Source organism: Dermacentor andersoni, chromosome 6, assembly GCF_023375885.2.
Source record: "Dermacentor andersoni chromosome 6, qqDerAnde1_hic_scaffold, whole genome shotgun sequence".
Taxonomy (NCBI): Eukaryota; Metazoa; Arthropoda; class Arachnida; order Ixodida; family Ixodidae; genus Dermacentor; species Dermacentor andersoni.
In genome coordinates this window covers 185,324,277-185,348,651 of record NC_092819.1, presented here as the reverse complement: position 1 = coordinate 185,348,651, position 24,375 = coordinate 185,324,277, and the positions used below count along the sequence as shown (strand labels likewise).

General features: G+C 49.0%; 1 protein-coding gene across 1 annotated transcript in view; it reads left to right on the top strand.

The window, feature by feature from the left end:
- Positions 1 to 24,375, top strand: part of AGO1 (protein argonaute-1) — a 92,396-nt gene that overhangs the window by 54,220 nt on the left and 13,801 nt on the right. The window contains exons 8-10 of the mRNA XM_050172396.3: positions 11,387 to 11,637; positions 12,377 to 12,808; positions 16,461 to 16,660. Coding sequence (XP_050028353.1) covers positions 11,387 to 11,637; positions 12,377 to 12,808; positions 16,461 to 16,660 — 883 coding nt within the window. The remainder of the gene's footprint in view (positions 1 to 11,386; positions 11,638 to 12,376; positions 12,809 to 16,460; positions 16,661 to 24,375) is intronic.

The window sequence follows — 24,375 nt, the reverse complement described above, 5'->3', positions numbered from 1 at the left end:
AAGGGTGACCATACAAATAAGGACGGAATTTTCCAAGGGCCCAAATAATGGCTAAACACTCTTTCTCTGTAACAGAGTAATTAGCCTCGGCCTTTGTCAGAGTTCGGCTCGCGTAGGCAATGACATATTCGTCAAACCCCGCTTTTCGTTGCGCGAGTACGGCGCCAAGTCCGACGCCGCTGGCATCGGTGTGGACTTCTGTGGGCGCTGCAGGATCGAAGTGGCGGAGGATAGGTGGCGAGGTTAGCAGGCGGCGTAATTTCGTGAAGGCGTCATCACAGGCGGGCGACCAGGCGGAAAGTTCTATGTCGCCACTTAGAAGGGCTGTCAGGGGTGCGCTTATGGAAGCGAAATTTCGAATGAAACGTCGGAAGTATGAGCATAAACCAAGGAAACTTTGAAGCTCCTTTAACTTCTTTGGTTGCGGAAAGTCGGTGACAGCGCGGAGCTTGGCTGGATCCGGAAGGACGCCGTCTCGTGATACAACATGGCCAAGAATAGTGAGCTTTCGGGCTTTTACGACATTTTTTTAAGTTAAGTTTAAGTCCCGCGTCAATAAGGCATTTCAGAACTTGCTCGAGACGGCTGAGATGGGTTCGGAAGTCAGCGGAAAAGACAACTACGTCATCCAGGTAGCATAAACATGTGTTCCATTTGAGGCCGCGTAAAATATTATCCATCATTCTCTCAAAAGTGGCTGGAGCGTTGCACAGGCCGAAAGGCATTACGATGAATTCTTACAATCCGTCAGGTGTTACAAATGCTGTTTTAGGTCGATCAGATGGTGCCAAGGGGACTTGCCAGTATCCGGAACGTAAATCCAGCGAAGAAAAGAACTCAGCTCCCTGCAAACAGTCGAGGGCGTCGTCGATACGCGGTAACGGGTAAACGTCCTTGCGCGTTATCTTGTTCAGACGTCGGTAGTCGACGCAGAATCGAATAGAGCCATCCTTTTTCTTAACGAGGACGACCGGTGATGCCCAGGGACTGTTGGAAGGCCGCACAACGCCACGCTTGAGCATGTCAGCAACCTGGTGGTCAATGAAACGGCGCTCAGAGGCGGACACTCGGTAAGGGCGCTGCCGTAAAGGTGCATGACTGCCGGTATCTATCTGGTGAAAAACGGTCGATGTGCGGTCCAAACCGGAAGCATGGCTGTCGAAAGAAGCGCTGAACCTCTGCAGGAGAGCAATAAGCTGGCTTCGTTCTGAAGATGATGTGCCATTGTCGATGGAGCAGTGGAAAGCGTCGAGGAGTGACTGATCAACCGCAGAGTCACAAGTAAGTGCGCCAAGGCCCGCAGAAGTAGAAACGGCAGGAGTGTCAAAGATGCAAAAGGTGTCGACCGGTTAAACAAGGCCTAGGCATTCACCATGAAATAAAGCTAAAGGGCAGGCTGTGTGATTGTCGACGACCATTTTCGTGACGCCATTGCGAAGAGTAAGGAGAGCAAGGGGCAGCGGAGAACATCGGCGGCGAATGAGAACAGTGGCATCAGAAATAGCGGCGCACGACACAAGCACAAGCAGGGAAGAGCGTGGAGGGACGGAATTGTCTTCGGAAACAAACAGTTTAACACAGGAAGGGTCGTTTTCGATAGTCTCGACGTCGGGAAGTGCAGAAAGTTCGAGTTCGGCGTGACAACAGTCAATAACGGCATTATTATTTGCAAGGAAGTCCCAGCCTAATATGATGTCATGGGAACACGTGGGCAGCACGACGAATTCGACGGTATACAGTAGACCTTGAATGAAGACGCGAGCAGTACAGGCAGCGAGAGGCGTTATATATTGAGCGTTCGCGGTTCGAAGGGAGAAGTCGGAGAGAGGCGTCAAAACCTTTCGTAGTGTGCGGCAGAGTTCAGCGGAAATTACGGGTACGGCGGCTCCTGTATCTACAAGTGCCAGCACGGTGATTCCTTCGACAGAGACTTCAATTACGTTGGCTGGAGAGGGACGAGGACTTTGGCATTGCGACGTGGACGCAGTTCGTGCCTCGGGAACTGCGGCCATCAGTTTTCCTGCTCGGTGGACACGGGACGGCACCGCATCGGAGAAAGCGAGCGACGACGGGGAGATGGTGAGCGGCGAGTAGAGGCGGTTGGGCGGTCAGGGGAAAAGGAAGAGGTAGGAAGGCTGGAAGGCGAAGAGGAAAACGGAGCGGGGAACGGTGGCGCTCGCCGGATGTTCTGAAGAAGCATGCCACGACGACAATGGCGCGCCACGTGACCAGCACCACCGCAAGCAAAACATATTGGGCGGTTATCGAAGGTGCGCCACTGGTGGGGGTAAGGTCCGAGTCGCGGTTGAGGATTCGGAAAATGCTGTCGGTCGGGCAGCGACATAGGAGGAAAATGCCGTCGGTCGTGAAGCGGCATAGATGGCGGCAAAAATGTCGGTGGTCGATGCATAGAGGGCGGCAGGGGCGTTTGGGGATGAGATCGGGAAACTGCTTCAGCGTAAGTGAGAGGGGCCGTGACTGGTGTCTGCTCAACGGCTGGAGGAATGGCTTGAGATACTTGTTCTTGAATGAAGTCGCGGATCGTAGGATGCAAAGCAGGTGGTGGTTCCTGGACAGAAGATATCAAAGATAGGTGGCGGGCGACCTCTGCGCGAACGAATTCCTGGATTTTTACGAAGAGAGCAGCATGGTTGTCGTCGGCTCCAAGGCTTGATAAGAGAGTCGGCGGGCGGGGTGGGACGTCGGGTGTGAAGCCGTTGCCTGCGCAACTCGTCGTAACTCTGGCACAATTCTATCACTTCAGCGACAGTGTGAGGACTCTTCGATAGTAACATTTGAAACGCGTCGTCCTGAATACCCTTCATTATATGTTTGATCTTCTCCTCCTCTGATATCGACGCATTCACCCGTTTGCAAAGGTCAACAATGTCCTCAATGTAGCTCGTGAAGTTTTCTCCGGCCTCTTGGGATCGTGTGCGCAAACGTTGTTCTGCCTGAAGCTTTCTTACTGCAGGCCGACCGAAAACTTGGGTAAAGTTGGTCTTGAAGACCAACCACGAAGTGAGGTCGGCTTCATGGTTTAGAAACCATAGTTTCGCAACGTCCATAAGATAAAATGCGACGTTTCTCAACTTGGTAACGTCGTCCCACTGGTTATGGGCACTCACTCGCTCATAAGACGAGATCCAATCTTCAACGTCTTTGTCATCTGTACCAAGGTGGCCGGCGCTGTTGGAGGAGTGTGTGCGTCGTCGGGCATGATGGGGGGTAGAGTGCGACTCCGAAGTTCCAGGGTGGTCGAAACCCAGCACGTCCACCACTTGCTAAGAGATTTATTAGCAACGGGTGCGAACGGGTAGCCGTCACAAGCGTTCGGCGAAAGACAGCAACCACGAGCTCATGCCGGTAGCGATGGTGCTGTGGCGCAGGCAGGCTACTCTTCTTCGTTACACTGCATATTTCTTTATTTCAGACGCTTTTGAGTGTGGCTGCCAAATTTCATTACTCTAGGTCAAATAACAAAAAAAAGCATGACAATAGTGGTGGACACAGTTAGTGATCGCCGAAATCTGATCTGCCGGTCAAGCGGATCGGCTTTTATGCGTGAGCCATCTAAGGTTCCAGAGTAATCGCTGGTGCCCGCACGTCTTCCAGAAAGTTCTACACAATTTGTGTCGCACATGCAATCAGATTACACAAGCTTCGGTGACAACAGACATCAGCAAGAACTGTAGATAACATTAGAGAAACTTCTGATAAATGCGGGTGCATCCTGCCCCTAGTGATAACATTTTTTATACGGTGAAAAGCGGTCACCCTAAAAAGGTATACAAGTACACATGTCAATATCTTTTGTTATTGGGAAAAATGCCTGGCCAAGTTGTTTCAAAGGAACCAAGCGAATGCCAGTGAAATATGTGGCCCGAAAGCCTGGATGACACGGGAAATTTGCAACTGGTTGAAGCATTTCAACGAAGACGTGAAGCAACAAGAGTGCCAAATCTGCCTGCTGCTTGACAATTGCTCCAGGCACCACATTGAAGGCCTTCAACTCTCCAACATCGAACTGCAGTATTTTCCTGCAAATTGCAAACTGCTGCTGTTGCCATTGCTTGATAGACAAGATTCTTCTGTATGTCCGTTTTGAACGCCAGGTGAAGATCGACATCTGTCAAGCAATAGAGATGCTTGCTGCGTCCTGGTAGGAAGTTAAAGCAGACAGTCGCTAACTGCTTTGTGAAGGGCCAGGTATCTACCTTAAAAACCGGAATATAGGTCAAACTTTTTTTCAAGAAACCATTGCGAAAAGTCGACCCTCATCTTATATACCGGACATTGGCGGAAAAACTATGGAAGTCTTGCAACAATGGGCAGATGAAGTAAACAGCCGGCAGCAGCGCGGCGTGGCGACATCACCGGCATTTTGCGTTTCCATTGTGACAAAGTTACATTGGCTAAAGGTTGCTTTTTCACATTTTGGTTCAAAATGAGCGGTAGCCTACTGCAATTCACCGTCGCCTTCAAGAAAAAGGCGATTGAGTGCGCGGAAGCCCACGGCAACCTCGTGGCACAGCGTGTTTTGGAGTATCCGAAAAGAGCATTCGGTAGTGGCGGAGGCAGAAGCAACGTATTACAACTTGCAGCAACCAAAAGAAAACGTCATTTCGGGGGCAGACCGCAGAACTGGAAAACAAGGTTGCGGAGTTCGTCCGGGAGCTGCGTGTAAGATCACTGCCTGTGACTGCCGAATGCATCCGTTTGAAAACGGCAGAGATCGCGCTCTCCTATGGACTGGGCAGCGAGAAGCACTCGTCATCCGACTCTAGTTCGGACCACTCTGATCAAAGGCATTGCTCTGATTCGGAGTAGCGCTTGCGCACTTCGTGCCCTTCTGCGTACTGTGCACCCAACCAATTTTTAACAGTATCGCGCGACCATCGACCTGCGTGTTTGTCAGCACCTTATCATCATGGCACGGAGCGGCGAAATAGCGAAAGTAAGCACATGTGTACTGTTGGGATGCGAGACTCTCACGCATCCCCTGATATGCTGTTTTCCCCGCACGGCTCGCGTGGCCTGGCGCCCGCGGCGGTCGGCGTGGTACAAGCGCGGTGCGAGAGATGGCGCCACCGTCGCAGCGGCGTTACTCGGGCGCCGAGGGACAGGCGCTTGCTGTTTCCCGGCGGGCCGGCGAACAGCATGGACAGTCCGCGCGCGCTGCGACCATGCTTCTGCGAGACCGCGTCGCGTGGCCGCCTTCGAACGCACGACCGTTGGCGTGACCGAACACGCGAACGACCAGGCGTTGGTATCCAGCATGGGGCGAACATATTCGCTCGCAATGCGGTCGCGGTAAGTCGGACTTCTAGATTTTTCGCGCGCCCATCGGCATATTTTGGGGATAGCAACTCGGCGAGCAGGCATTGATCTATGAAAGGTGCAATAAATGCCCTTGTGACTGTTTGCACTACTGTGTTGTCGTTCCTTTGTCCCAAGAGTACGGAGGAGAACCCCCGTATCTCCCACAGTGCACATGCACGTATCTCATTTGTTTCGCCGCTCAGCGCCGTTAATAAGGTGCTGACAAGCATGCGGGTCGATGGTTGCGCGATACTGTTAAAAACTTTGCCAGGTGCACATGCAAGCAGCGTTTAAATAAATACTGTCACCATTGTGCAACCGGCTGAGTCTCATTTGTTTCAAGGTAAGGGTGTCTTTCGGTACTTTTGCCATTGAAAAATTTTTTTTCATTTTTAGAATTCATTAGTTGGGGGATCGACCTATATTCCGGTCCGATCTATAGTCCGGTTTTTACGGTAAGGTCACCCAAGCTGGAGTCTAAAGACGAAAAGGTACCTTCAAACCCACCTGATCTGCCTGAAGCATGGGTGGCACTATGCGCGAATGCGAGAGTTCCCAACAATATGGGACTTGGTGAATTCTTGTATGCAGATAATGGTGCTGTATCTAGGGAAGAGATTTCAGATGCGGCACTTGTGGAAACTATTCAAGATCGCGGTGACAGTGACGATGTGTCAGAGGCAGCTGCACTGTTTACGTTGCCTACCTTGAGGGAGGTTACGGACACATTGAACGTTTTTGCACTGTCACTTCGGCTCACAGGTCGATGAGGCAGCCTTGGATAATATAGTTTCGTTATGGTGCCGCCTAACATCATCCCTTCGGCGGAAACAGCAAGCAAAAATCGTGCAGTATTTTTCTGTTAAACGTTTCCTAGGTGGGTTAACCAGGATTGGCATCGATTGAATTAGTTTTTGTTTTTGCATGGTCTATGCTAGTCTTTATTTGAAAACTGCATGGAACAAGAACCTGGATATACAGTGCAGTCCACTTATAACGATACCACATATAACGATATATCGGTTACCGTATTTACTCGCATAATAGGCGCACTCGCATAATAGGCGCACCTCCAGTTTGGTCGCGGAAAATTTGATTTTTTTATTTCCGCGCATAATAGGCGCACCCCGAACTTGGCACTGTGGTCAGTACCGCATTTACACTATTGCAAGCCGACGCCCTCCTGCCCCCTCCATCTCGGGTGAAAAAAAGAAACGCAAGCACATTTCACAACCCAAGCTTATCAACGCATTTGCTGGACTACTAGTCTCATTAGTGTTGCTGCCGTCGCAGCTGCTGAGGGCCCACAGCACATGGAACATCGCGAAAACTAGCTCTTCCATTAACTACCGACACCCCCCTCCCCGAACCGCCGCGTAGCCAGCGAGCACGAGGACTTAACGCGTCCGTAAAAAGAAAAAAAAAAAAAACGCATCAACGAGCGAAAAATAATTCTTCCATCAACTATCGATAACACCCCCCTCCTCTCCAAACCGCCGCGCGGATATAAGCTTTTCGCTACCTTCGCTTAGGCAGCTCGGAAAGCTGGGCGACTCTCGGAGGCCGGGCGACTCGACACAAGCGACAGTGCCATCGCCATCAATGCTCTACACATGCCGACACAGGCAAAGAAAAGACAAATCGCCGCATCTCGCCATTTTGCAAACGGCGTGCAGTTCGTGTGGTCGCGTGTTCCGCTATGGGCAAGTACGGCAGCTACACGGCTGCATTCAAACTGAAAGCTGTGCAGTATGCACTCGAGCATGGGAACCGTGCTGCAAGCAGGCATTTCAGTGTCGGAGAGACAAGCATTCGCTACTGGCGAGGTCAGCAAGAAAAACTTCAGGCCACAAAGAAGTCGCGACGGGCCTTCCGCGGTGCAAAGTCGGGGAAGTATCCGCAAGTGGAAGATCAACTAGTTCAACACATACGGGGCCTTCGACAGGACGGTTGTGCAGTGTCTCTCGACATAGTGCAGACGGAGGCACGCAGAATTGCCCGAGCGCAGGGCATCGAAGCGAAAGACTTCAAAGCAAGCTCCGGATGGACAACGCACTTCATGCGACGCCACGGACTTACCTTGAGGAGGCGCACAACGTTGTGCCAGCGCTTGCCCTCAGCATACGAGGACAAGGTACTCGATTTCCACCGTTTCGTCATACGGCTCCGGCAGCAAAAAAACTTCATTTTGTCACAAATAGGTAATGCAGATCAGACTCCTCTCTGTTTCGACATGCCAAGAAATACAACAGTAGAGGAAAAAGGTGCACGGAGTGTGCTTATTCGAACATCTGGCGCTGAAAAACAAAGGTGTACTGTCATGTTCGCAGTGACTGCGGATGGACGCAAACTGCCGCCTTATGTTATTTTTAAGAGAAAGACGCTCCCAAAGGGAAATTTCCCTCGAGACATACACGTGAGGGTCCAAGAGAAAGGTTGGATGTCCGCGGAATTGATGGTGGACTGGGTCAAGACCGTCTGGGGCCGGCGGCCGGGCGGCCTGTTGTATCCGGCCATGCTCGTTTTAGACAGTTTTCGCGGGCACCTTGTAGAACGTGTCCGAGAGAAGTTGTCAGAGGTGCGTACGGATATTGCCGTGATTCCGGGAGGCCTCACTTCCGTGCTGCAACCTTTGGACGTTTCCCTAAATAAACCTTTTAAGGACAACGTTCGAAGGCTTTACACCAATTGGATGGCTGGAGGACAGCGTCAACTAACCCCCGGTGGCAAAATTAAGAGGCCGCCTATGGAAATGCTGTGCGAATGGATCGTGGAAGCTTGGCGGGAGATCTCGGATGACGTCGTCAGGAAAAGTTTCAAGAAGACTGGGATCTCCAATGCACTGGATGCAAGCGAAGACGACATGCTGTGGAGCTCAGACAAGAAAGACGAGTCTCCACCCGGCGGTGATGAGGATGTTCTCTCGGACTCGGACTCTGAATAGTCTTAATAAATTTTACGTGTGTGTTCAGTCAACGTCTCTCGCCTGTTCATTAAAAGGTAAGTAGGTAGCTTTTATTTTCCCTTTTATGCTGGATTTATTGGTGAATTATGTGAGAGTAGCCATATTCCTGACATATGTTAAAATTTAAAGCGCGGGAATGCGAGTTGAAAAAATTTCGTAAATTTTACCCCGCGTAATAGGCGCACCCCGAACTTCGCGCCGGATTTTCTGAAAAAATAGTGCGCCTATTATGCGAGTAAATACGGTATAACGATGGGTCGACATGAGAGTGTCATTTTATGCATTAGGTCTATGGGGAAAAAAACCATTTATAACGATAGGTTATTCACCGCATATCGGATATAACGATCAAAATTTTGCAGTCTGGACGGCGTTTTCCGTGCCAAATAATCGTAACGTTTGCGTTGCTTAGTTCCCTGAAACGAACGATGTCGAGGCGAGGCGATGTTTACCTCTGTAAGTTCGTATCTGCCGCCATTAGCGCGCAGCGCGTCTCGCCCCGCCCGCGCACGAGTAGGCGCAGCCAACGTTGGCGCAGCGCGCCACAAGATGGCGCTAGCTGCTTCATGCGCGTCGGCCACAGTCGCTCCGAAAGAGAGAGAAAGAAAAAAGGAAGCGACAAGCAAAACGGCACGGTGGCGCCCGTCCCGCGTCTCTCTCGCAGGCTGACGCCACCGAAGCAGCGTGCAACCAACGGTTCAACCCAGTTCGAAGATGGCGCCGACAAAGCGCAAAGCTGTGTCGCTTGACACGAAGATGGATATTTTGCAGGACTCTCGATGCGGCTTCAAGGTGAGCGCCCTCGTGAAGAAGTATGAGCTCGTCCAGTTAACGATATCAACCATCTTGAAAACCTCCAGGAGCACCGCGATTGTGAAGGCAGGAGCTATCAGCGGCCATTCCGATCAGCGGAAAAGGGGTTAGAGACCCTTTGTACGCCGATGTTGAAGAGGTGCTTTACCAGTGGTTCATCACCAATTGCTTCAAGAAGGCGGGCTTTGTGCGTAAGGACGAACTTCCCCAACCCGCTGAGACCCACCCGGTGGAAGTCGCTGACATAACCGAGCTCTGGGAGCTCGTTCCTACTGGTGACACAGGTGATGTGTCGAAGGAGGAGTTTTTGACTGCAGACAGTGCTGCCTCGTTCTGCGATGAGGTCACCGACGAGGCGATCGCCGAAGATGTGCTGTCTCGACAGACGCAAAGTTGTGCGACGGTGGCGACGGCATCAGCGACAGTGACAACGAGATCGACAGTGGCTCCTTGACCCCGACCACGATGTCCACGCAAAGTGCACTGTCGTCGATCGACTCCTTAATTGATTTTATGCATGCTAAAAGATTGCCGCCAGTGTTCGCGCAGCAGCTGGAATCCATGCACACCGCGGTTGTGAAGCTGAAGCTGCCGCAAAAGCAAGTGCAGATTTCGGACTATTTCGGCGCGCCTAATCCTTCACACGGTCATTGGCGCTAGAAATAAAGTTTGTTTTTCACGGCCTACTGTATACATCATCTATTCTTTAGGGCAAGTAGCGAATTCGAGTTTAGAGCTGCAAAGGTAAAGAGCGCAAACGGGTTTGAATTTTTTTTTTTTTTTTTTATAACTGCAGTCCAGATATAGCGATCATCGGTTATAACGATCATATTTTTCGTCTTTCTCGATATCGTTATAAGTGGACTGCACTGTAATGAAAAATTGCAGACTTTTTTTTATTTCGTTACATCCAAGTTTAACTAAGTATTCTTTTAAGGACTGATTACAAATTGCCTGAGGTGGAGAACACACAAGGAGTATGATGGAAAGGAAGTTTGAAGTGTTGTGGTCGAACTTTCGTTGTGTTCCTATTTGTGTGTTGGTCTGTTTGCGTAATTAGCAAACAGTCCTTACAAATGAACGAACTAGCCCCTCAAGATGTTCTGCTGAACACACTAGCGGTCTGCTCCTTGCAAAGTGTTAGTGTCAGTAGAACCACGGTGATACAATCCCCTTACGTACCGTATTTACACGATTGTAAGTCGACCCCCGCTCCCCATATCGCGTGACAGGAAAAAGAAAGAGCATACCCGAGGGTGCATTAGATAATGCAAATTTATTAGTAGCTGACATGGTCACTGGACTGTTCGTCTTAACTAGTGCTGCCATCGACAGCGCTGCTACGGTCCCACAGCAAGTCTTCCAGCAAAATTCCACATTTGGCAAACTTGTGGAACAGCAGCCCACGCCGAATGCACCCAACCACACTCAGCCATCAGGGAGGCTCTTTTGACAGGTCCGGTTGCCGTAAGTTCGCGGTCTTCTGCTGCCAGCCACTCGTTGTACTCACGGTGGAGCAGGTCCTTAAAAGGTGAAGATCCGGGCTTTTTTCATGACCATGTCTCACTTCACTGGCAGGGACCGATCGCGCAGTTCAGCAACGTACGCTGCAAGGCGTCATCGCTGGCGTCGGGCAGGGAGACACGATCTCTCCTATGCTATTCCCAGCGTGTTTACATTCAGAGACCTGGATTGGGAAGAATTGGGGATAAAAGTTAATGGAGTTAATACCTGCTAAGTTAAAAGTTAATGCCTTAGTAACTTGCGATTCGCTGATGATATTGCCTTGCTTAGCAACTCTACCCGCCGTGGTTGCTCAGTGGCTATGGTGTTGGGCTGCTGGCGGCCGCATTTCGATGGGGGCGAAATGTGAAAACACCCATGTACTTAGATTTAGGTGCACGTTAAAGATCCCCAGGTGGTCGAAATTTCCGGAGTCCTCCACTACGGCGTGCCTCATAATCAGAAAGTGGTTTTGGCACGTTAAACCCCACAATTTTTTTTAGTAACTCAGGGGACCAGTTGCCGGGATAAGGCCGCACTCCAGGCCTGTTTATGCAATTTTATCAACTCGCGGATTTTTTTTTATATCCGGTGGAAAATTGCGCGGCACCGGGATTCGAACCACGGTCCTCTTGCATGCAAGGCGGATGTTCTTCCTCTACGCCACCGCTGCGAGTGCGATGTAACACTTAGTTATATCGAGGGTCAGTTGCATTCAATGCGATTAGAATGGCGATAGTGTGAGTGGTAACTAGCCCTACTCTTTGCTGTTCCTGGTTGCAGCCGAGGTGAAGCGAGTTGGGGACACGGTGCTGGGCATGGCCACGCAATGCGTGCAGGCCAAGAACGTCAACAAGACGTCCCCACAGACTCTGTCCAACCTGTGCCTGAAGATCAACGTCAAGCTGGGTGGCATCAATTCCATCCTGGTGCCCAGCATCCGGCCTAAGGTGTTCAACGAGCCAGTCATCTTCCTTGGTGCCGACGTCACTCATCCTCCGGCTGGTGACAACAAGAAGCCCTCCATTGCTGCGGTCAGTAGTGGCCTTGCCTTGCAGTCTGTCGCACTTGTAGTGAAATCTGTGCGTCATAGCCAAGTGGACCTCACTGGTAGCGCCACGAAATGTAATTTCTTGTATCATGGAACTTCAAGTACGAGTACAGTAAAGTCTTAAAGAAGAGGGTAAGATCAGCACTTTACTTCATTGCATCAAAATTTCGTTCTATTGAAATTTGGCCTTTTATGCAAATAAGTAGTCTCCACTGGATTTTTCTTGCACTAAAGGGGCTGTCAAATTTGAGAGTGTGCGATCAAAGATAAAGTATCGTTGCGTGTCATTGATATCTTTACGTCAGTGGTATGAAGCGAAGGCTATAAATCCTTTGTGTCCGCTTCGTTGCCGCAGCTGACAGGGCGGCCCACAGTAGGACGATGCTATCAACGGACCATCTTCTCCCACACACTCCAGGAAGTGCAGCACGAAAAACCTTCAGGATGTCCGTGCTGCACTTCATGCAGCACATAGACGCAGACTAAATAAGTGCGCTAGCAGGCCTTCGGGGCTATTTCGGATATGGCTGTGGTGATTTGAGCCCTCGAGGGCAGTGAAACGTGTGCATTCAGTTTTTCGGATGTTTTTGGATCCCTTAGGGAGCCTGAGAAGTGAGACATTGAGTGTATTTCTGGCCTGACTCGCTTGGGCGCTTTTTGATCCGGCCGTGTCTGGTCGGGCAGCGCAGAGAGGAACCCCCGTGTGTGTGTGTTGGTTGCAGGTGGTGGGCAGCATGGATGCGCACCCCAGCCGGTATGCGGCCACGGTGCGGGTGCAGCAGCACCGCCAGGAGATAATCCAGGACCTGGCATCCATGGTGCGTGAGCTGCTCATCCAGTTCTACAAGTCGACGCGGTTCAAGCCGACGCGCATCATCTTCTACCGAGACGGCGTCTCCGAGGGCCAGTTTGCCCAGGTGCTGCACCACGAGCTGCTGGCGGTGCGCGAGGCGTGCCTCAAGCTCGAGCCAGACTATAAGCCGGGCATCACGTTTGTCGTCGTCCAAAAGCGGCACCACACGCGCCTCTTCTGCTCCGACAAGAAGGAGCAGATTGGCAAGAGCGGCAACATCCCCGCGGGCACCACGGTCGACCTGGGCATCACGCACCCCACCGAGTTCGACTTCTACCTCTGCTCGCATGCGGGCATCCAGGTGCGGCCACTCGGTTGTAAACTGATGTGGCCCATTCTCCTTGTTATTGGCACGTAGAGAGGTGTGCAAGTTGCCACTTTATGCAAACTACAGTTTTGTGTGTAGTTCCCAGCAGGCAGTTCGGCTTTGTATGCACTCGTAAGGTGCATTTGCATTAGCCGTGCCTGATAGTATGTCCACGTTGCATTGCATAGCCATCTGTGAATTGCACAAACCGGTCAAGTTATGCTGGTAAATTAAGAGGCTCTGAGCAAACCTCTGTGTTGCAGCGAGGCAGATATTCCACTAATACTGGGGTGACATTTGGAAATTCTGAGAGTGCCAGTAATTTTGTTGCATCCCTGGTGCCACTGTCATGACCATCTGCAACACCTTAAGGGACGTGGCAATCCAAAGAGTCGATTTGGTCGAAATTTTTAATTTTTTTATTTGTTCATTTTTGTAATCGTCGGACCTTCTTTCACCTATTTTGTAATATAACAATATACGCACTAGAAATCCAGAACACTGCAGTATCCTAGTGTGCTGTAAAAACAGTGAAAAAATCGGGCTTCGGGGAGAGCCGTCGGACCTGAGCGCCGCCGTCTGGGTATCATTGTGAACAACAGGGAGAGGCTTCAGATGGCAGCAGCACTGTTTTATCTGCGCGCGAAAAAGCGATCACGAGAGGGGGGAAATCTAGCATGGCCATTCATTACTGCAGTCACGTGGCGCACACGGAACACTCCTATTGGCTGACGCAGATTTTAATCACTGGCACGGTTGCTTCACGCGCATTTGGGCAGCAGCTAGCTGCGCATTTCGAGTTTTCAAGATCAGCCTGGGTATCTCTCTTTCCTTTGGTTGCTGCACGATCGTGATCGGGACATGATTTGTGCAAGATAAGATCTGTTTATTTTTTTGCAGTGGCCTAGCTATTTCACATGGTTGTGCGAACTGATGCCCCCAGAAAGTATCTTGTCAAGGGGCACAGTAGATAAGGAGTGCAGAGATAAGGCTATCCATGGAAGTGAACACAGCCAGCCTTGATCCCGAACAAAGGACCAGCGATTCTGTTGGGCCTGTTGATCCTGTCATTGCTGATTCCTGATAACATTGCAAGGCATTTAAAAATGGCCTAGAGTCTGCATGATATACTGCTAAGGAATGCCAAACATTGCAGTGTAAGGAAAACGTGACCTCGCTGGTGAAGGTCCAGGAAGGCTTTTCTGCAACAAATCTGACAAAAAAAAAAAAAAAGCTGTGGGCAATGCTTTCTCATCTTTTAATTTTCAGGCACTTGCTGTCACACATCCCTTCACCATTTTGCAAATGGTGAAGAGAGAATTTTTCGTCTTTCCTTTCTTTTTATATAAGTCCTGAAGCATAGTAGAGTGCTACACTGTCCATTTTTGTCCACATACCCTAATATTTCTATAATTCATGATTTGCAAAAGTAATCTGTAAGACAATATGCATAATAAAGCATAATTTTTTTTCTTCTGCTTACTGTGCAGTACCAATAGCTTTATAGCACCAAATAGGGCTTTGTAAACATTATGGCACAAAAATCAAGAGCAATTTGTGATTTGAATTAATTAGTTGTGGGATGTCAATTAGAGTATTTACTCACATAATGATCGCACCCTGAACTTGTCGCAGTGATATGTCGTGTGCCAAGTCTAGCTAATGATGATCGTGCTTATTACCATCTGTCAAATGCTACACGAACGGCTCTTGAAGACATACCAAGCGGTCTGCATGCACCCAACATACTTACCGTAAGCAGATGCCCCATTTCGTTCCTTTCATCACTTTCCGAACTTCCATGAAAAAAAAAAAAAAATACACAACCAAACTTTGCTCAGCTTTATTTGTAGGCCTCATAATGGTTTTGGTCAACAACATAAAGAGGACGCCTTTTGATTCTTCTTGTCTGCACTTGTGGGCACGCAACAAATCGCGAGCGGCGATGATAGTGGCCACGTTTACACTGATACATTAGAAGTGTACCCTATTTATATGCCGATGCTTGTAATGCAGCTAAGATATTCGCCCACACTTAATGGAAACGTGCCGTATTAGGATAGCAGTGAAGACAAATGCCGCAGTTTCCGCAGCATGCTCGCCATGTGTTTCTATGTCACTGGCAGCTAAGCGCTCCCATCTCTGTTTCTGTCCCCACAAAGTGGACATGGCTACGTTATTGTCGCAAACTTGCCGATATTAACAATATTATTCATTACTGGTACGGAAGAAACTGTTTCAATGCGCGTAATGTACTCACGACAAGAAAAAATCGCGTTCAGCTTGCTCCACCGGCTGCCATTTTTGTTGTGGTGTCCCGCACTGACAGCAGCAGCCGCCGCCTGCTTGTTGACCGATGTCATCCCGCAGTAAATGTGGGATGAAAAAAGAAAATGTTTCTTTTCATGGGATATTTAACTCGCGTAATGATCGCACCCCTGAATTTGCGTCAATTTTTTTGACAAAAAAGTGCGATCATTATGCAAGTAAATACAGTAAATTACATTCACATACCAAATTTCATCAGGCTAGTTAGGACTTCAAGGACATATTATGGGGCGTTGGTTGTCCACATTAATTTATGTACGAATGCTGTAAGCCCTGCACAGCGTTTTTACAGAAGTTGATAACAATGCATATACAGTAAAACCTACTTAATTAAAACCTCGTGAAATTCGATCATTCGTACTGCAGACTGCAGTCTCTGCGAACTCGTGCATTATTTCATTGCATCAAACTTGTTAATTGGGACAACCTTTGTGTCATGTAGAGCTCTTCAAATGTGCGACGCAAACGAGCGATAGCGCACAATCGAAATGACGCACTTGAATCTGCATCGCCATAGTCATGAGCGGGAACCATATGGGAACTGCTGAAGTGCTCGTGCATGAATTTGTTTCATATTGCGTTTACCAGCACGCATGACTTGCGTTGGCAGTGTGCTTTCAGAACTGCATGGTTACCATCTATGAATGCATTGGTTGTGACAACGGGTTCATGTGCAGCAGTTGTGGCAAGCAGTAGTTTCATTTGTACTCAGTGCAAGGCATGCGTGATGTCGCAAGTAAGATGGGAGCCATCAAGGATGAAGCAAGAAGCGCGGCCCGCTTGCCGGTGTTAGACCTGCTGGCTGTGCTGCAATGGGGGGACGATCTGCTGTCGACGAGCTCGCTGGCAGAAAACTGGAATGTGCGTGTTAGTGGAAAGCACGGGTCTCTGGCTGCGGTGGCACCGGGAAGGAAGTTAGGAGGTCCTTGCCACTGCGAGCTCTAACCGGTAATGAGATAACCACAGCTTCTGCATTGACTTAGTGTGAAATAGAAGCGGGAGTTTCACATCTGTTTAGTAAATAAAGGTGAGTAGACGTAGTAAGCATTCGTTTATTGGTTTCTTGCTGCATTCAGTAATTTGACATTCGTTTAATCTGGAAATTTTTTTCCGGTCCAATGACATCCAAGTTAATTAATGAGGTTTTGCTGTATACTACAAGCCAGGTTTAGTATTGAAGGGCACGTCTGGAACCGTAATCACGGGCAATTGACTTTTGTGTGGTACGGTCGGAAAAGTATTGGCCCAATTCATCTGCGGCTTTGTTGTATTGCCGCTTTCGCATAGTTCAGAGCCTGGGTCGCACTGTGCTTCCCAGGGGACGAGCCGCCCGTCGCACTACCACGTGCTCTGGGACGACAACCAGTTCTCGGCGGATGAGCTGCAGTGCTTGACCTACCAGCTGTGCCACACGTATGTGCGCTGCACCCGCTCCGTCTCCATCCCCGCTCCGGCCTACTATGCGCACCTGGTGGCCTTCCGCGCCCGATACCACCTCGTCGAGAAAGAGCACGACAGGTACGTCGGGGCCGCTTTGCACCAGAAGGAGCGTTGGACCCAATTTACACCTTGTCATTGCGAGAGTGTTTCCAACTGGTTTCACCGCATTCAAACTGCTTTTTGCTCTTGTCAACACTCTTTCTGAACGACCTACCTGATATTGCGTGCAACATGTCTTAAGGGGGGACCTGGGCCTTGAGCAATACCATTATTAATATTGCTGCTAGAGGAATGAAATTTGTGGGTAATATGTAATTTAATGTGCTTGATGCAAATATGTAATTAGTTTTTCCCTGCATAATGAGAAAAGTATTTTATACAATTTTTCCTGTTCCGATGTTTCGGGATGACTGGTCGAAATTTTTTTTGCAGTAAGAAATGTAAAAGTTATGCGGAAGTATTCTTGAATGTTCAAGGAGTGCAGTAAGCATTGTCTCATGTTTCTACCTCTGTTCTATCCAAAGTTACAAAAGTTAGAAGTTGTAACTTCACATGCGATATATATATACAGTCGACTCCCATTAATACGAAGTTCACGGGGACCGCAAAAAACTTGGAAATAAACGAACTTCCAATTAAGCACAAAGCACAAAAACAGCACTTTATTGGTAGCGAAATCGAGTATTTTCCCTAAGAAAAATAGTCAGTCGTCTTGCTCCGTTTCTTCTTGCCGAATCGCGCTGCTCAAAGCAAGTTCTGCAGGCTGTAGATGTGGCGGAACGCTTCTTCCGCGTTACCTTCAGCGGCAAAGAAGCGCTCCGCGAGAGCAAGGCCCGCAGCTGCATCGGCAGCCTTAGGTGGCGGCTCGTGTTCAACGTCATAGTCGCTTTCCTGGGGCCGAATAATCTCCACAATCTCTTTATCCGTTAGTGCACCGCACGTTTCGACCGCCTTGTCTACGGTGACGTAATCTTCAAAATTGAGGTCCCTGAGAGCATCACCAAGATCAGTGCTGTCAAGCTCTGACGCTTGTTGACGCTTCCTCCAATGAAATTGCAGAGGCATCCTCCGAAGAAGCTGTCACAAAACCGCAAGCCCTGAAGCAGTTTGCGATTGTTTCTTGCTTCTCATGATCCCATGCTCGCGCTAACATGTGAATGGCACTGAGCAGGCTCACCTCGTATTTTGCGGAATTATTCATGCACAAAATCATGCGCTCGAGGAGGTGCCGCCTGTACAGGGCCTTAACATTCTTGATGATGCCTTGGTCCAGTGGCTGCAAAACAGCTGTTGTGTTTACAGGCACAAATGCAAGGCGTATTGCACTTAAGGGGAGACGCGGGTCGAAAAATTGCGGTTTTAAAAAAAAGAAAATCACTTTTTTGCTTTAAGCTGCATTGTCATCTTTGGTCCATAAACTTTTATTTCTGTAAATATCAGGCCGAAATTCCCACCAGAAGTCACCAAAAAATGCGCCTAAGTGAGCGGCGGTAACTCTATAGTCCACCGAAAGTTTAGAAAGTCCGCGCCGTTTGCATCGTTCTCACGCAATCTAGCGTCACTGCCCGCCATTTGCAATCATCGGGGCGTGCAGCTTCAGCCCTTTTGTCCAAGTTTCAATGGCTGTCAGTCTCGTATGTTTACAGAGAATAAAAGAAAAACAAAGAAGACGAGACTGTCGCGCGTTTTGAATTGCGCCCCATGCAGCGCGGCTCCGCCATTGGACGCCGGTGCGCCTTTTGTGCAGCAAAGCCGAACCACCGCCGCAGCGCGTTCTCGCTCGCCGCACAGTTTCCCGTGTTCTCTTCGCCTTTTCTTGAGATGACTAGCCCGAAAAAGTGCAGTTTCGACGCCCGGAAGTATCGAACTCGGCACAAGTACCGAGGGAAACGGCGTTAAAAAAACGACAGCTGAGTACGACGCCCGTGACGCTCCGACGTCGGTTAGGCCTACCGCCGACACCGGTCGCCGCCACAGTGGTAAAATCGACGCTGCTGTGGATTTCGTCAGTGCATCGCAGAAAAAGATCGAATCCTTCAAAAGCGAAGTCGGTCGGTGCCCCTGCTGCTAGCACGGTGTTGTGCGAGATCGGCGCATTGACGGCACTGGTGACAGGTTCGGCATGCCCCACTTGCCGTGAACGGAAACTCGCCGTCCGAGAAGCGCCTGAGAAGCGCAAAGGACTTTCGTCGTACCTAGAGCTACGCTGCGAAAATCCTGACTGCCCTGAATCTGTGCTTTCATTCACGCACACGTCGAAGCGGATCATCTCGGCCGGCGCGTGCGGTGACCCCAGGGCGAACACTCGCTACGACAGCGGGAGCTCGCGCGACGGCTTTGCCGTAAACGTGAAGGCTGTTTTCGCAGCGCGCGCTATAGGTGCTGGATATGACCTGCTTTCGCGATTTTGTGCGATCATCGGCCTTCCAAAATGCAAAATTCATGCAAAAATAATTGGGTTTTGAAGAATAGAAGGCTTTGAAACTTTCAAACCTGTTTTTCTCATTCTCAAATTTTTTGATATTTTCGTGTCTTCCGGGAAGCCTTTTGTACACTTAGAATTGGTGTATACTAACGAAATTGGGCATACATACTCATGAAAGTATGTATAATGCCGATATGTACTTGAAATTTCAATATCAGTCGTCAATAATTACAATAGTACGAAGTTATGTCTCGGGGAACTGAAAGAAACAGTGGTTGAAGTGTCAAAATTTTTTTGTCCCACTTCCAATAACTGAACACGTTTTTTGACTAGATATCGGCACTCTGTGATCTATGAAGAGCTAAATGAGCTATAGCACAATACTCTTTGTGAAAGTTTAGTTCATAAAAAAGTGCCCGTAAAGATTGCTATAATTTGTCATTCAGTATAATATAACTCGAGAACTATAGCAGCTACACAAAAACTAATTGCATATTTGAAATCTGCATAAAAAACTCTCTAATTGGCTGAATTTTGAAGTCTCTGGTACAAATAATAAAAAAAAAGTTGTTTCGAGGAGCCTCTCCCCTTAAGGGGGAAGGAGGGGATCAGAATTAACTTTTTTGTTTCTTGACAGAAAGGGCTGAAATTTGGCACACACACTGCACATTGCAATAAAGAGACAAATCTAAAATTTCATTAGGATATCTTAATTAGCTTTTGTTTTATAAGAATTTATAAGTTCCTTGCTTGTGGAAAGCCTAGCACAGTAACGAAACGTGATAGGGAGCTGGGAATACTTTGCATGTTTGCCCAGATGTCTAATCTGCATCAAGACAGTGTTCTATCTTTTTTTTATTGCGCTAATAATTTTTTGCTCAACATAACATGCACATGACTGTGCTTCACTGCATGGAGCCATGTAGTAATTGTGAAATAATTAAATAATGGAAAGGTAAAGAAACATTACAAGACTGTCTTTACGTATAGCACAGCTTGTGGATCACAGCAAAACAAACTGGGCCAAAATCGGTCCAGCCATTGTTGAGCTACGCTTTCCACGAGCGAGGTGATTGACAAAAAAAATGCAATTGAGAAAACTGGCTGCAAAGTTTTGAAAGCACTGCAAATTTATTAAAAAGCACCAGGGCTGTAATATTTTGAATCATTGCTGTCAGGCATCTTCTTACACCTTTTCTTCATTGTTTGGTGGGCTTTGGATGCCTTCTTCAGGCGTTCTTTATCCTTTTCATGCGCTGACTGGAGTAGTGCATGACGACCATTTTCACTGCCAGACCGAGCCTGGTATCGCAGTGTACACCCACAGAACGCTGTTGGCATCTTGGGCACAGAGTTTTAGCGATCAGAGTTCATCGCAGAAACTGGCATAATAATGAACTCACAGTCACAAGGGGCCGAAATTTGTTCTTGGCATTGCTGCTTCCGCTCAGTCGCGGACACTGCGCGAAGGGAGTCGCGAACGCTGCATGCCTGCGCTTCTGCAGTCACCGCTGACACAAAACGCGGCTCGAGGCGCGTCTGAATCGTGCGACGATTCGTTTGGTGAGCCTTGAGTCACCATACAGTATGTAGCTCGTCGACGGTTGGGGCTCACTCGCAGGCTGCGTGTCCCTGTTGCACGATGCATCGGAAACGCACACCGTCTCTGCCGGCGATGAATACCTTCGACCCGCGTCGCCTCCAACAACGCGATCTCGGTTGCCGACCCGCGCGGCCGTACTCACAGGTGCGAGAGCCTCCGTTGGCACGACTTCCGGTGGCTTGGTTATCGGTGTCGATGTCACGGGGCGATTGTCGGCTTCGCTGCTGGAAGCGCACGGTGCAAGGTGTTCAGTCGGGTTCTCCTGCTGGCCGCCGTCTTATTCTCGCCGTAGGAGGCTTGCGCTTCCGTTTTCCGAAGGTATGCTTCGTTTGAAAGTTCTTTTCGAACGAGCGACGATCCATCACTGACCTGGGAGCTTTCATAAATCCGAATTCTGCGAGTGCCAAACGAAGAAAGACGCCGGCGTGGTTTTCAAAGCAGACAACTGCAGTCCGCTGTGGTTGCCAGCTTGCCCGCTGCTGCAGCAGCAACCAATGGCGAGACGCCTTTCAGTACGGCAACCGCAGGGCCCGTGTGACCGCCTCTAGCAGACCCGCGTGTCTTTTGTGTTTGTTACAAGATAGCGACGACCGAAGAATTCAGAAACGGAATGGCGAAACTTCGAGCTTTCGAACCACGGAGGAAGGAAACTCGGGAGAGGCCCTGACGTCACTCTTTGTGAAGCGAAAGTGAGGCCGGAAGTTGGCGTTGCTCATGGCGTTGCTCCGCCTATCGGGCCAGCTCTTCTCTCTTGTTTACTTTTCTCGCGAAACCATGCCGCGCTGTGCAGACTGGCGCGCTCCGCAGCAATACTAAACAATCGTTAGCATGATTGCGCCAAAGAGGGCAAAATTTCCCGCAGATATTCCTTTGTCCGTTGCCATTGCCGTGGCGCGGTACATTGCGTACAGCGTTGCATGCACGTTCATTTCACGAACTTTATTTCCTCCTGTCCCACCTGGCCACAGCAACATCCGGTAGAGCACGGTCCAGATAATGCAACGCAACAAAACACTGAGACCAAGGCAAACCTGCCCGCACGGCGCCTTTGCCACGGTACGAAACCTATGGAGCAACACGTGTGAGCGCACAGAACAATAACAAAGCCGCCATTGTGGCCCGAAGGGCGGGGCCACTACAGCAAAGAAATAAAAAAACAGCAAAACACAGGAGACCCAACTACGTCATTTCCTCCACACTTTTCTCCTAGTGCGTGGAGGGGGTAGGGCCTCTCCTCAGTTTCCTTCCTCCATGTTTCGAATGATACCAAGATGGCGGCGTTCGGTGGCGGGAAAGACTAGTTACGGCTCCGCGAACTGCCGTGATTTTACGCGATTTAAAGCTGTTTTCTCGCCCTACGCACTGATAAATTAATTTTTTTTGGACACTTTTAGTGCGTTTTCAGTCAAACCATTTTGATACAATGTAGATTAGGCATTGCAGATACCGAAACGCGTCGTTGCCAAAAATCTATCTTTCTTGCGATTTTCGCGATCTGATCCCCGCGTCCCCCCTTAAGGCTGGCACATTCACGTGAGCATTGCAGCGATCCACAAGGAACAACACTTTGCGGTTCGAAGAAGCAAACTTGCGGTCCAATTTCGTTATCCAGCTCTTGAAAATTTCTGCCGTCAAACACCCTTTCTTGTTCGACTCATAGTCCACAGGCAGCGTCTTTATGCCTTTAAAACACCTCGGCTTGGTGGCTTTCCCGATCACAAGTAAGCGACATCGTTCCGTGCCAATCATGTTTGCCGCGATCAGCACCGACACCCTCTCCTTGCTGCGTTTGCCCCCAGCACAGTCGTCGTCCTTGAATGTCTGGGTATTCTCTGGTAGAAGCCGATGGAAGAGTGCAGTCTCATCTGCATTGAAGATGTCTTCCGGTCTGTATTCGCCGAGATATTCACGCAGCTTTCCGTCCTTCCACGTGGCGTCAGCCATCTTTAAAGCGCGTCAGCCATCCATCTGATGAAACAGTCATCGATCCCCAACAGTGTTGTAAGCGTTCGGGCTTTCATTGCAACAATGTCTCCGCTGAGAGAAAGTTTGTTGCTCCGGGCCTCCCTAATCCAAACCAGCAGAGCCTTCTCCAACTATGGGTAAGCACGGGTGCGCATTCGCTTCCGAGACGTCTTGAACTTGTCGTTCTCAAATGCATCCATTATTGTGCGCTTCTTCTTGATGTAGTTTGAGAGCGTGTTCGGCTTGATCCCGTACTTCCGTGCTATGTCTTGTTTAGCGGCACCTCCCTTCTCAACTTCCTTCAAAACCTCGACTTTCGTTGCCAGGTCGAGCGTGTGATAAGAGCCACGGCTTGCCATGGCTATCAACTGTGCGACTATGTACAGTCAATTCCGAAGCGTAGGATCACCCGCGGAACAACCTAGCCAACGAGCTACACGCACAAAGGCCCTCAACCAACACACGCCACAGCACACGCCTCGACATACACTGCGCGCGCCGCACGCTGCAACCCTAATCTCGCACAATCTTGCCACTGCCAGTATGCAGTGCTGCGTGCACCTATGGCATCCGCGTGGCCTCCGTGATGAGCTCCGGCGACGCGCGGCAGCCGCTTCGCCGCCGGAGCTGATCGCAGAGGCCACGGCAGTCGTAGCAATGAATAATCGCGCCGCTCCAAGAAGGGCGGCGTTGCGGACGGCTGCGGTGGCGAAGACACCAACGCGGAACACGGAGCTGTTGCAGGACTTGAAAAAATTGCACATTCTACCAAAGAATGACGGTCGCCTCGAGGATCCCGGCTGAAAATTAACTTCCAATTAAACAATATTACTGAATGAGGACTTCGAATTATCGAGCGATTCTTTTCATAGGATTGCATGCAAAACTGACGGGACCAGCACTTCTAATTAACCGAAAATTCCAATTAAGCGGCTTCGAATTATCGGGAGTTGACTGTATATATATTTTTTCTTTCCTCAAAATTTCAATATGTTTCAAGGTGCAGAAATGTGGTATTATAGACTTACTGCACTCCCTGGGAGCCTAGCTATCAGATAAAGCAAAAATTATTAAAATTGGATGATTAGGCTAGTAACTATGCCTCCCGTAAAATTGCTGATTACCAAAAAAAAGCGTGTTGAGAAACGTAAAAAAAAAACTAGCCACCATGGGAAAAAAGCATTTTATTATCCTAGATGCATGAAATTGTCTAGCCAATGGCTCAGAAGGCTCTAGGGGAATAATCTGGATGGGGATTTCCTCGCTGCCTCCACTTTGCAGCTGCTTGAAAAGCTGCGGAGGACATTCGCTTTCTCTCCACACTAACAAAGCGACAACAGCCCTTCTCAAGGGCGACCTGCTATTGATATACTACTCATTTTTCCGTTAATGTTAATGAAACCTTCGAACTTCATTAAGATTCCTGTGCTGATTTCAAATATGTAATTTTTCCAATGGGCCATTTACTTCTGAAGATAAATGAAATTCATTGTTCATAATTTGCAGAAACAAGAGAATAATACCTGTGCTACAAAAATTCATATTGCCACATGCCTAGTACTAAACATAGGGAACACAATGGTAGGAATACCTTTTTGATATAACTAATATTAGTAACTCTATAGCAATTCAATATCCACTGTTCCAAATGTGAGTTCCCTACTGTCTGATCTAAAGCAGAACTGAAAAATTTTAAAGCATAAGTTCCAATATCTGTTCCTACCATTGTGTACTTTGCCCACTCAGCTACAAATAAGCCACAACAAAAACTATGGCTCTACCTGCCATGAAGGCACAGAT